The 13,015-nt window shown below is 38.3% G+C and overlaps 1 protein-coding gene across 4 annotated transcripts in view; it reads right to left on the bottom strand.

Moving 5' to 3' along the window:
* Window positions 1-13,015, bottom strand: part of arfgef1 (ADP-ribosylation factor guanine nucleotide-exchange factor 1 (brefeldin A-inhibited)) — an 87,936-nt gene that overhangs the window by 54,904 nt on the left and 20,017 nt on the right. For all 4 annotated transcript variants that reach the window (XM_036125324.1, XM_036125326.1, XM_036125327.1 and 1 more), the window contains exon 2: window positions 2,905-2,935. In XM_036125324.1, the coding sequence (XP_035981217.1) occupies window positions 2,905-2,935 (31 nt within the window). The remainder of the gene's footprint in view (window positions 1-2,904; window positions 2,936-13,015) is intronic.

Raw genomic sequence — 13,015 nt, 5'->3', positions numbered from 1 at the left:
TTGCATCATCTGGTTGTTCTGTATGGCTTCAGTATATAGTTACAAAATGGAGGCATAGAGTACTTAAAATTTAGTGAAAAAAGCCAAAGCATGATTGATGCACTGAAATCTCAAGGGTAAACACAAAAGGTAGAATCTTTAGTGTTTTCTTAATGCTAAAATAGTTTATTTCCTTAACATTTCAGTCATCCAACAACCAAGCGAGTTCATTTATTAATGTTCACTCTACCCTGTCTCTACAGACCTACATTTAATTTATAGCAGCTAAGCCCAGGCCAGATATCTGTATCAATGTATATAAAAGGTTTTATTTAGAGACCTCTAAATTTATGCCAGAGGATAGATTTTCTCTGGTATATAAGGAGCACAGAGCAACAGCACCACCCCTCCCACACTTGTTGCTGCATGCTGCTTTTCAGCTGGCTAAAAAACAAAAGTTAACAACACTTTTTCCATTGCCTCAAAGATTAATCTGAATATTTGGATATACCTCCGGTCTTGAAAAACCAGGACAGTCATGCATTTAAACATGGCAATGAGCGGCATGTTGGTTAAGCTGCAGGCTGCAGATGAGCAGATAGACCAGCTAATCTGAGCTGCTTGTACTTGTGTTACTCTATAAAGAGCTAAAAGGTATAACACTCTACACTTTGATACTTTCACAACATTCGGTAGCTGCTTATTCTTTATTTTTGCTTAAGAACATATGAATCAAGAGTAATGTTATTTATCAAATTATTATAACTATAAAATTTTGCAGCAGTGGTTGCTTTAGTGATTTAAAGTAACACAAATTATTCATACTAAACATTTTACTTTTCTATTTCTGTGTAAATACATTGATACTGTAAAACATTGTATTTCAATGACATGCATTAATGTAACTTATGAGTAATTTTTCTTTTCATTCAGCTGACAAACGGGAAATTTGAGGCTATATTTATAATTATCCACTCAACATTTATTGGTTTTAGATGAGTTTCAGTCATCAACAAACTTATGTGCAACAGGAGAGCAGAAACAGAAGAACTTTCAATACCAAGTTATCAAAAAAAAATTGTTAACATCAAAAACATTACCTGCAAAAAAACAAACAAATGTAATTTCTTATAAAAAAGAAAATTGCATAACACAAATATTGATGGGATATTTTAACTTAAGTAAATGCTATACTATCGTTATGGCCCACATGACAATGGGGTAAACTAAGCAACAAAGCTGTAGAGGTTGGGTAATGACAGATAAGTGGAAAGTTGAGTGGAAGGAAAAAGTGTGGCAAAGATTGTGCAAAAGCAAAAAGGATAACAGTGGCCTTGAGAGGATTGTGAAGCAGAGAGATTCATGACTGGACTGTTGAGTGTTTTTAGAATAAAAAATAAAACTAGATAAGTGAGGGCCCTAAAGCCTAAAGATTGGAAAGGCACAGAAACAGAGCTGCTTGAGGTCCAGTAAGAATGTGAAGATTTGGGGAACCACGCTGTCTGCTAGTGTTGGTTATCGGGGGTTTTATCAAGTTCCAAGTCAGAGCTGCCGCCTACCAGGAAATTAAGGAGCACTTCATGCTTCCCTCGGCTGACGAGCTTCATTAAGATGCTTGATTTCATTTTCCAGCAGGACTTGGCGCCTGCCCACACGGCCAAAAGAACCAATACCGCCTTTAATGACCAGAGCATCACTGTTGCAGCAAACTGGCCGAATCCAAAATCCACAGAAAACACTGCCCACAGGAAGATGATGGACATGAGGACTAACAAGCCAAATGAGCTCAAGGCCACTAACAAAGCTACATAAACAAAGCTAGAAGCTTACTGGCATCTAGCCATGCGGCATCAAAAATATTTTTTCAGTCCTGCATAAAGATTTTCTGATAAACTTAATTTTGGGTTTTCACACAGAATAATTAACAGAAAAACAACTATATCACTGCAAAAACAGATCTAAAAAATAAGTAAAATGTTCTTAAAGTTAGTTTTTTAATCCTTGATTTGAGCAGGTAAATAAGATTATCTGCCAACGGAACGAGTATTTCTACCCCTAAAATAAGATAATTAGACATCCTGCACTTAAAATAAGCAGATGGAGATGAGTTGTTCCTATTTTAAGTGCAAAAATCTTATTCCATTGGCAGATCCTCTTATTTACCTGCTCAAATCAAGGACAAATACACTAATTTTAAAGAATATTTTACTTATTTCTAGTTCCGATTTTGCAGTGTATACACCCGTTGTGTAATGAACCTATATAACATTCAGTCACTTTTTGAAGTGGATTACTTTGAATTAACTTTAATGACATTCTAATGTATTGAGATGCACCAAGAAAATAGACGTGAGCCACCTGGACCGGGCCCAAAAGCGGCGGCAGCCCTGCCAGCAGGGCGAGGCTGTGTGCATGTTTATTTCATCTGACTTTAACTGTGAAATTTGGGTGAAACTGGAGAATTAGTCAATGACACGGAGAGTGTTGAGGGGAAAATTAAAGGAGAGTGCGAGAGAAGGGAGAAAAATTCAAAGGTAGGGGGGAAAAAGGACTTGGCAGGGAGAACAAAGTGGGGGGGGGGGGGGGGGGGGGGGCTATGTTACATTCCAGAGGCCATGGTTCCTTTCAGGGGGCAAACCACAAATAAACATACAGTGAGACAAAAGAGACCAGCAACAGGCAGGGGTTCATAAAGGAAACTATTAATGATCACACAGAGGGGTTTTTGAGGGGAAAAAAGCTCAAAGAGGAGAAAGGAACCAAAAACAAGCTGGATGCAGAGCAACAAACACCTGGTCACACACACACACGGCTTTAATGATCCCCTTTACGAACGCTGGAGAACAGCAACACAGAGAGGCCTGAAACTGAGCGCCTCAACATCCACAAAGACACGTAAAACCCACCGGATGATCAATGGCTTACCTTAACTTTTCTGATTCCGCCTTAATTTCCTCTGAAAGAGAAGAGAAGAAAGGTAGAACTGATTAATTTTGCACTATTCTAATCAGAAACATTACTTTTCGTTCACTTATTTATGGGAAACAAAAACTTGTTGCTCAGCAATTGAAACACACAGTGAATGCTTACATTAAAAAATAGTCTTTAGCATAAGTGCCATTTAGCTGTGAAGATGTCTCATTTACAGCACAACGACAGGCAGAAAAAAAAACCTCCAAGAACCTTGTTAATATATTGCCACAGCAGCTGAACGGTGCTGAAAACGCAACCATTATTCACTCTGCACCGTGTCTGCGCTCTGGGCCGACGCTGTGTTTATTTCACAGACCGTCAGGCAGGCAAGGAATTGAATGAACTCACCGAAAACTGTGAAAACAGATATAGAGGAGCGAAAAAAAAAAAAAAAGAAACGACAAATGACGGGAAGGATGAGAGGGAGGGAGAGAGAGAGAGAGGTGGAGACAAAAATAGGAGGCTGATTGGTACTAGACATTAATGAGGGCCCTCAGTGATTGAGTGTTTAAAAGCACAGAGACAATTGGCAGCGTCCTCACAGAGCTGCACCTGCCTGCGGTTGTTGGGAAAAAACCTCAGAAACGCTCAATTATTTCAGCGCTGTGAGGCTGAGTGTCGTTTCAGAGACGCCCATTTAGAGACAATATTTAGCTCTTAACACTCTGTGGAAATGCATTAAAGTTGGTTTCAAATATTTTCCTTTTTGTTTTCTTTTCTACACAGTAATTATCTTTTTGAGTTTGTGGGTCAAGCCATGAAAAGAAGAGGGTTGGGAACTGGAACAACTGTGTGGAACTCGGGTCAAATTCATGCACACAGTCAATATGTGGACCAGGACGGACACAGAATCAGACCAAAACTCTTCAATCAATCAATCAATCAATCAATCAATCAATCAATCAATCAATGTTTATTTATATGACACTTTTCAACTATCCATATGGTGCACAAAGTGCTTTACAAGCTAAAATACAAACAAAAAGATGCTGAGACAAAATAGATCTAATATAAAAATGTATAGGAAAATAACAGGATAAAAAGTTCTTAATAGCGCAATTCAAAACAGTTTTAAGCTCTATATAGAAAAATTAAACTCCGAAACAAATAAAAGCAGACGTTATCCACAGCTGAACAGCTAGGAGTGAAAGGCCTGTCTGAACAGATGTGTTTGTAGCTGCGATTTAAAGACTCTTAGCTCACAGGGTCTGATTTATCCATTTTTCTTTTGCAGTGTTACTTGTGATGAATCAGTGGTGGAGCTTGTTCCAGTGAAACTAAAGAAATCTCGTCAAGGATTTACTTAGCTTGTTCTTATTACAATAAAACAAAATAAGTTATTCTAGTTCTAGCTTTAGATAAATGTAATACAATTACTTTAGATCAGAAACCCCCAAGGATTTGCTTAGTTTATTTCTTATTATGAATAGAAACAATCAAGTACTGTGATTTTATACTTTCTGTACGCTTGCTATTGTGTGAATAGAAACAATTGGGTTTTAAATGTTAGTGATTAAGCTTTTTCCAGTTATACTAAAGAAGTCTAGTCATGGATTTGCTTGTTCCTGTGTTAATATAATGTTTTTCACTTCCCATGAAATATTTACCTCTAATGTTTTTCTGTTCATATACAGCACTTTGAATTGTCTTGCTACTGAAAAGTGCTATATAATTAAACTTGCCTTGCCTTGTGTATCCTACAATTACGCCCCCTTCCCCCCCACACACACACATGAAAATTGAATTCAATCTCTGAAAAAGCTTATCCACTGATTCAATAAACAGATACGCTTGAAAAAGTGTCTAAACAAAACAAATACTGGACACCAAAGCTTCAGATAATGTTTCAAAGAAATTATGTGTAGAGTGGTTTAAAGATACTTAAATATATAAAAAAAAAAACATGGCTTTAAACCCGTGGGACAAAAAAGCTTGAATTTAAGCAGGATTTTCTGACCACACTGAGGTGCCTTTAGCAACAGCAGCATTTCAGAGAAAGCTGGCAAAGGAAGCGGGACTCTATCAGTCGACCCCGAGCCCATTCAGCTGGGTGGGACTGAATTATCCGTATGAAATTTCCATGCGACGCTCCTGGGAAGGGCAACGATGTCTTGTTCAGCAACAGTTTCTTTTCCTATTGCAGTCGGGAAACTGCAATAAAAGCACCATTCCGAAATGTATTTGTTTATGTCGACGGGGAAGTATTTTTATTCAATTAATGTGCAAATTAGGGCTAAACAATTAATCGCATTTTCAATATAAACGCGATTTAAAAAAACGCAATTTCCAAATCGCAGAGTCTGCAATTTTTGGCTATGTTATAATCAGGGAATTAGCCACGTCCATTAGGTGTCAGTAAAATGTTTAAAGTGGGTTTGCCTCCACATGGAAGGGAAGACAGTTGCAGCAGTGAGATAATCTCATTTTATTACTTGTATTAGAGTTTATATAATCATACATAGCATTAAGTTCTGGTCAATCAGTTTAATACATAGACTTGTTTGTTGGTTGCACTTTATGTTCAACAAGGACTGATGTCCAAATCAACTAAAAGCTGTTCCCTTCAATAATATTCTGATTAATAGAAATATTAAAAGTTCTTGTTTTAAATAGTCCTTGTTTACAAACATCTTTATCTAGAGGCCATTTTTGTTGCTTGTGGTTAATGCAGAGAAAAGTCAAAATTGCAATTTTGGTTGAAATATATTGTAGGCAGAACGCAATCATTACTGCTCTGAGTTTAGATGCTGTGGGTCTTTTAGCAACTAATTTGCACAGCGAGGAAACAAGTTGATTTATTGTTTGTATATGTTTAAAAAGACATGATAAATTAAACTAGAAAAAAAAAAAATCGCATTAAATCGCAATATTAAGAAAAAAAATTGCAATTAGATTTTCCAAAATTGTTCAGCCCTAGTGCAAATTATGCACCGATGCATTTACCGAGCGTTGTGACAAGGTGGCCTACTTCAACACACAACTCATTCATGGGTGGGAACAGACTGAAAGGAGCACACTAGCCTTATGGGAGTTTTTGCCCGTTCTACCAAATTTAAGAGCATCTCCAACTCACATTTCATGAAGTTAAGATTTTTGATAAACTCAGGATGTTTATGTGTCAAATTTTCTCAATTTAGGAGTTCGCCTTTAAGGAACTCCACCTAAGGGTCTATTCATGGGTGTTCCTCCTGCTGATGAAGGCATATACTCCCAGGTTTAAAACGTTAGACGGATAAATATGATAAAGTTTTGCCCCTTAACATTAACTGCTGCTAAAGTACAAGAGAAGGCAGCATGTGAATCAAAATAAATGACTTCCTCTAAAGCTGACAGACTATTTGAGTCGATGTTTATGAGGCCTAATGGAGACAAATCAGAGCAGTGAGATGAGAGATACAAATGTGAAGATGGAGAGATTTAGAAGCGGATGTGCTGAATCCTTACAGGCACAGCGAATTACCCTGTTTGGTCTGTCTAATGTTATCTTCTGTAAAACACGATAGGTGCGGCTGCTTTCAAATATGTTTTTACTGCTTGGCCTAAATATGTAAATAAAGCCAGAGTGTCAGACCAAAGTTACCCATAACATTTGTTTTCATGGGATTGACCAACACAGTCCAATGAGCTGCGCAGGTCTAAGGAAGGTGATGAAACAGGAAGTTAGAGTGAAATAAAAACAAAAGAAAATAGCAAAAACCCTGTATACTTATGGTTCCCGTTTACATATAAACCAGGATTAAAGCTGCAGCACAGATAGCTGCTAAAGAGAGATAAAAAAAAAGCAAAACTCACATGATGGGATCGTTTTAAAACGTTGTAGGGTCTGTTTTTTTGTCCATTACCAAACAGTTATGCAGAGTTTAGACTTTAGTGGCTGAGCTCAGTATTTTTCCAGACTGGTGTTGCCAAGGACCTTAACTCAATATTGGTTGAGGTCACTTTATCTGTGACCATAATAACGTTCCTCCAGGAATGTAATATATGCTGAATAAAAACCAGTGCTGCTTTAGTAGCTGTGGGCTTTACAACTTCTCCCTGATTCTCTAAACTTACTTTATTATGACTGTAGGTCTCCAGGGCAAGATGACATATGCAAAATCTACTTTTTTAAACCCTCAAATATATTCTGTTGTGTACTTAGAGTCTCTAGGAGTGGAGAAAAGTTGAATGTAGTCTGTCTAGGTGTCACATGGATGTTTTTATCATGGAAGCCTCTTATGTACCAATAAAGAAAAGCTGACTGGTTGATATTGCTGTAAGGTGGTAAAAGGCCATTCTTATCTAGGTATTTCAAGGTGTTAAAAATATTGTTTCAAAACCAACAGAACTGCCAGAGTGAGCAGCCGTATGGAGCATGGAGTAAAGGAACAAAGTAGCTTGTTTCCAAATGGAACAACAGATTCAGCTTTTTTTTTTAAAGTTTCATTTCAGATAAATAAATATGAAAAAAAACAAAAAAGGGCTGGAGGAAATAAACTATAAAATTTGCTTCAATAAAAAGAAATTAAAGTAAAAAATAGAGACTTTAAAAACAAACTGAGCATAATGGCACAAAGCCAAGTTATAACATTATGCACAATGGTGAGTATTTTTTAAAAACAGGTGAGTTTTTAAAAAATACTCACCTGTACACTGTGACTTCTCCTGCATTGTCTACATTTAAATTGTTTACTTTTAAATTACTGCTGCACCTTATACTGTAATTAAATTTTTACTGCAATTTACAAGCTGTATGCAACAAAATTTCGTTCTGCATGCACTCTGTGCATACAAAATGACAATTAAAGACTAAGTCTAACATTTAAAGATTGAAATATAAATTTTTGACTAACATTTTGATAAGTCATTGAATCAATCTTTTATGTTGTTGCATTTAAAAAGGCACAATAATTAATTTGCCCAACAATATATTAGACGAGTAGGTGGCAGGCAGGATTGGTCCATCATAAACACGACGAGCCGAGAAATAAAAAACGTCATTTGATGATGAGACATAACAGCTTTCTGAGGAGGAAACATTAGAGCGACTCCTTTACTCTGGCTGGCATTTGTCAGCTGAAAACCCACCTGCTTCCCTCAGCGGCAAATCTTTATGCCGTCTCACTTACTGGAGCTCGAGCGACACTTCAATAGAAAACCTTTCAGAGCTCCACGAGGTACGAGTGCAGCCATTAAACCTTGACTCCTCTCGTTATTCTTGCTGCTTCACTCTACGGTCCCATTTTACCCCGAACGAAGCAGATTCTAACACTGGATGATAGTGAGACGTTAGCGCAGCAAACGCACCCCCTTAAACGGGGAGTCGTTTTAGGCTTTTCCTCCATCATCAGGGGGGTTTAGCCCCCATTTTCGAGCTGCGTTTCAACGGCGAGAGGCGAGGCTCGTATTAAGCAGCAGTTTCCACACAATCCTCACCGGCCACATCCAATCCAGACACTTTAGTGGGAGAGCCCATATGCCTTTAGGTTGTCATCTATCTAAGTACGCCGCTAAAGCCGTCTCATGCCGCCTTGCGCTCTCGTTGTGGAGTCGATGCAATTTCAAAGCAAGGCGGGCAGTAAAGAGGGGAACAAGAAGGGCCTCTAATTGCCAGGAAGACTAGAAAACAATCGCACACTTTGGTCGGCTGCTTTCCCATCTGTTACACCTAGAATATTAACAGCCTGCCGATGGGGAAACAAAAAAGCTTCCTGAATGTTAGCGGCTCATCTCCATCAGCTGTCTCACTTACAGCTGCATCTAAATAACTGAATCCGTCTGCGCTTATTATAGTGGCAGATGTATTAAAGCAAAAACAACAGCCCGGCGTCCCCCAGACGCTAAACACAGAGTCTGACATATGAGCCTGAAACCTCAGGAGCGTCGGTGAAAAATACATGAACTGCACCTTAACCTGAAGTCGGCTAAAATGACCAAATGTTGGCTGCGCCAGGATTACTGAGCATGGCTGCAATATCGAATTTAAGGGGAATTAAATAATTGTAAGATACATGCATTTGTTGGTGACTCAGTAAGAGAGACTCTATTATAAGGCGAACAATACTGAGTAACTAAAGCCACAACTCCCCAGCTTCGACATACGACGCAACGGCAACACTTTAACGCCTCATGAACGGAGGGGAAACATCACCTCACGCTCATCTTCTCAACCTGACGGTCAGCCTAGGGCTGGACGATAATTCAATAACGATATATATCGATCAATAGATGTGTGGTTCAACAGAAAAAAAGAGGTTCAATAAAAAATTCAATAGAAGAACAGTTTTCCCTCCTTTTGCATTCTAGCCTATCATGTAGGTTAATATTACAATCATTACATCCTCCCAACCAATCACAAACGCAGACATAAATAAGCTTCAAAGAGTTCAGAGAGCTTGTTTTCTTTTTTCCTATTTTAAGATTCACAGTTTTGGTAAAAATTTGGTTGAATAAAAGGGCTGAGTTTGAATTCAGCGTCTGTTATTTAAAAATAGGTAATTAAGCAACATAATAAAATGGCCAGTCCTACACTTAAAATATATTTTTTGAATGTTTTGATAATTATCAATATCGATTAATCTGATTTCTATTTTATTGATATGCTTTTTTTTCTATATTGTTCAGCCTTAAGTCGGCCATGACAGGTTTCTGCCTGGTTGTGTGTAATACGCGCTTCAATGCGGGCTTAACTACGCTTACGGTGAGCTAAAAGCTGATCAGGTTCTTAGATATCAGCTGCACAAATGCACAGTCAGCCTCTTAGCAAGCAAGCAGGCGCCTATAATAGAGAAAGGTGGTGAATTAGCAGGAACATGGACTGCAGCAGCATCAGTGGTTAAAAACCTGACAATCTAAACATGAAGCTGATTTCTTATTTATTTTAATCAATGTTTAAATTATTCACACTTTATTCACAAAGAAAATGTGGGCAATAACATCCATGGACTCTTCCATGAATATATAAAACACTCTTCTAAAACCGCAGAGCCTGACGAATTTTTGTCACTTTACATGCACAAACTTCCATTTATTTCAAATTCTTTTGAGCAGGGACACGTTGTAAAACAATGTTACATTTAAAAGAAAAGGTTATCTAATCTTTAGGCCCTCTAGCCACAGGCTAATTCGGAGGCCCAGTCCCAAGGTCCATGTGTTTTATTGGGACTCTAAGCATGATTTCAGATATATTTGCAGCTCTGATACCGTTTGTCAGGGGTGGGCGAAACTTACTTTAAATGTTATAACGATATATTGTGGTATTACTGTGATAATGACAAACGTGATGATAAAATACTATTTAGTCTTTTTAACTCAATGTATGGCTGTGACTGCATGTCACATTAATTATAGCCCCAATAAGCAAATGCTGTGCTTTAAGATATATTTAATAATGTAACATATAAAAGCAAAATTCAAAGTAACTACAAATAATTAGATTTTGGAATTTATTGATATTTATTACTGCTCTCAAGGAACCAAACGAGCAAAAATGTGTAAAAATTACAATACTGATGGTTTTTGGGTTTTTTCAGACGCCACTAATTGGAATTCATCACCGTCACAATAAAGCTAAATTCTTATGATAAGAAATGTTTCACAATAAAAATGATACGGTAAATGCCCATCCCTACTCTTTGTGTCACTATTATAACATTTTCAGACTCGTCGTTATTCACACAGTGGTAAAGGAAGCCTCTCTGTCAGCTTTAGCATCGCAGCCATCAAAGCCGTACCTCAGGCTTTGGGGGCAGTCAGAGTCCGACTTGCCACACACACACGGATATGCAGAGCAAGAATGCATAACACTTGCAGTTTATTTACTTCCAAATATTGCATCCAAGCATTCCTTTAGGACACTTACTTTGCAATAGAGATTATGATATGTTATATTAGAATAGACCTAAACAGAGTAGTGTTAAATTGTGGAGTGGAAGGTAAATGATACATAGTCCTCCACATTTTATTACAAATAAAAACCTGAAAAGTGTGGCATGCATTTGTATTCAACCTCTTTTACCCCTAAACAAAAATATCCAATGCAACCAACTGCCTTCTGTAAATTATCCTCATTATAAAGTTCAGTGGACAGCTGCTCTGTGAAAGCCTCAGAGGTTTGTTAAAGAACATCAGGGAAACAAACACCACCATGAGGTTTGAGGAACACAACAATCAATAAAAGAGACATCTTTGTGGAGAAAATCACGGCAAACTTAAGTTATAAAACAATTTACCAAGCACACTGATCAGGGCTAAGGTCCATTATCCAGAACTGATAAGAGTAGGGCACAACTGCAACCCCACCAGCCTCATATCAACTCTGGAGGAGCTGCGGAGTTTCACAGCTCAGGTGAAAGAATCTGTTGCAAATCCGGCCTTTATGGGCGTGTGGCGAGAAGAAAGCCACAAGAAATCCCGCCAATAGTTGTCTCTACAGCTAATAAATGCAAGATGGTGCTTCAGTCAGATCAGGCCTCATATGATCTCATAACATTAGATGTTTTTTAACAACATGCAGAACGTTGTGTGGTGGAAAACTGATGCTTTTTTTGTAACAGGTGCAGGGAAGCTGGGAGGATGCCTTGTATTTAAGAAGCTAAATACAAGTGGCTTGGATCAAAAGCACCTTGTGTTGGTCTCCTATTACATACAATATACTGGAGCTGTAGTGGTTTGTAGTTGCAACCGTGACAAAAAGTCACAAAAACATCCCATGGTTACTAATACTTTTGCAAAGCAGCGAAGCAGTAGATCATTTCCGATAAGAGTTTTGGCTCCGCGGTTTTTTCCAAGTATCACAGCCTCCAATACAAGAAGAAAGGCAGCCAGCTTTCATCATGCATCACATCAAAGTGCTCCGAGTGTCCCGCTGCAGCAGAGAGCAGTTTGAAGATCTAGCCGGGTCTCCCCTCCTCCTGAGCCCCACCCTGCCGGACTGCTGTGACGAAGCATTCTTCAGCCTGCAGCAGCAGCAGCAGCAGAGAAGCCTGCAGGGAGTGTCTGCCATGGCTACAACTTGGCACAACCACTGACGCCTGAATTACTGGTCCCACTTCACTCCCCAGGCCTGTTTGAGTCCATGGGAGGCGTGTTGCGTAACATGAGATTATTCAAATGTGATCCTGCCTGTCATTTCAGATGACCGTGTGCAGCATCCACGTCATGTTTGTATAAAGAAAACAGATTGAAATGTAAGGTTTTCTTTTTTTTTTTAAATGGAAGCAAATTTGGTTAGCAAGGTTTGGGGCTTGGCTGTGAGGTTAAAAAACTTTTCAAGAGGATCAATAATCAACTGGCAGTGAAAGGGAGGAGGCTTCAGCAGGTGGTAAAGCATTAATTACAGCGATGAAATGCTGGCCTAGAATTACAAAAATCATCCCTTTTTAAGCAAAATGAACTGCTGCAGCACTGGCTCAGCTTAACGGTATGTAAATTAAGGAGAAGAAGTAATTTCTCCTGTAAATAAATCTACAGCGATAAACCTAAACCCTTATTAATACATCCAATATTGATAAGATCTTCTTGCTGGTTTAATAGCTATGAAAAAGAAACAGTCAAAGATGCAACTAATCATTATTATTTTTAAATAAAAAGAGTGAAACTGCTGATATCCGATGTAAAATATAATTTTTTAGCATGAACGACTTATCTAGACATTTTACCGGGTTTAACGGTCACTGGGTTAGAATGTCAGGCGGTTATCATTATGGTTCTTAAATTATATTATTAAAACTGCATCTCACACATTTCATTACAGATTCAAGCAGAAAGCAGTGGATAGACCACCTGATGTAGCCGTAATTAGACTTTACAGCTGAGCAACAAAGGATTTTTGTAGAGGGTTTTATCTTCACTTGCGGAGAGAAACAAGGATAGCTTAGGGTAACACGTGTGGCCTTCAGCCTGGTCTGGTTTATCTTTACTTGCTAGCAGCTGATCAAATTGCTTGATCAATCAGTATTTTAGCTGAGGGTCTGTTTATACTCGAACGGGCAGCAAAAATAATTATATAAGACTTTTAGCCTGAGGCAGTTCGAAGAACATTAAACCCATCAAAGCAGCAGCTGAAGAGAAAAAGCTTCCTGAA

The sequence above is a fragment of the Fundulus heteroclitus genome, chromosome 21, assembly GCF_011125445.2.
Source record: "Fundulus heteroclitus isolate FHET01 chromosome 21, MU-UCD_Fhet_4.1, whole genome shotgun sequence".
Classification (NCBI taxonomy): Eukaryota; Metazoa; Chordata; class Actinopteri; order Cyprinodontiformes; family Fundulidae; genus Fundulus; species Fundulus heteroclitus.
This window is presented reverse-complemented; position numbering and strand designations above follow the sequence as displayed.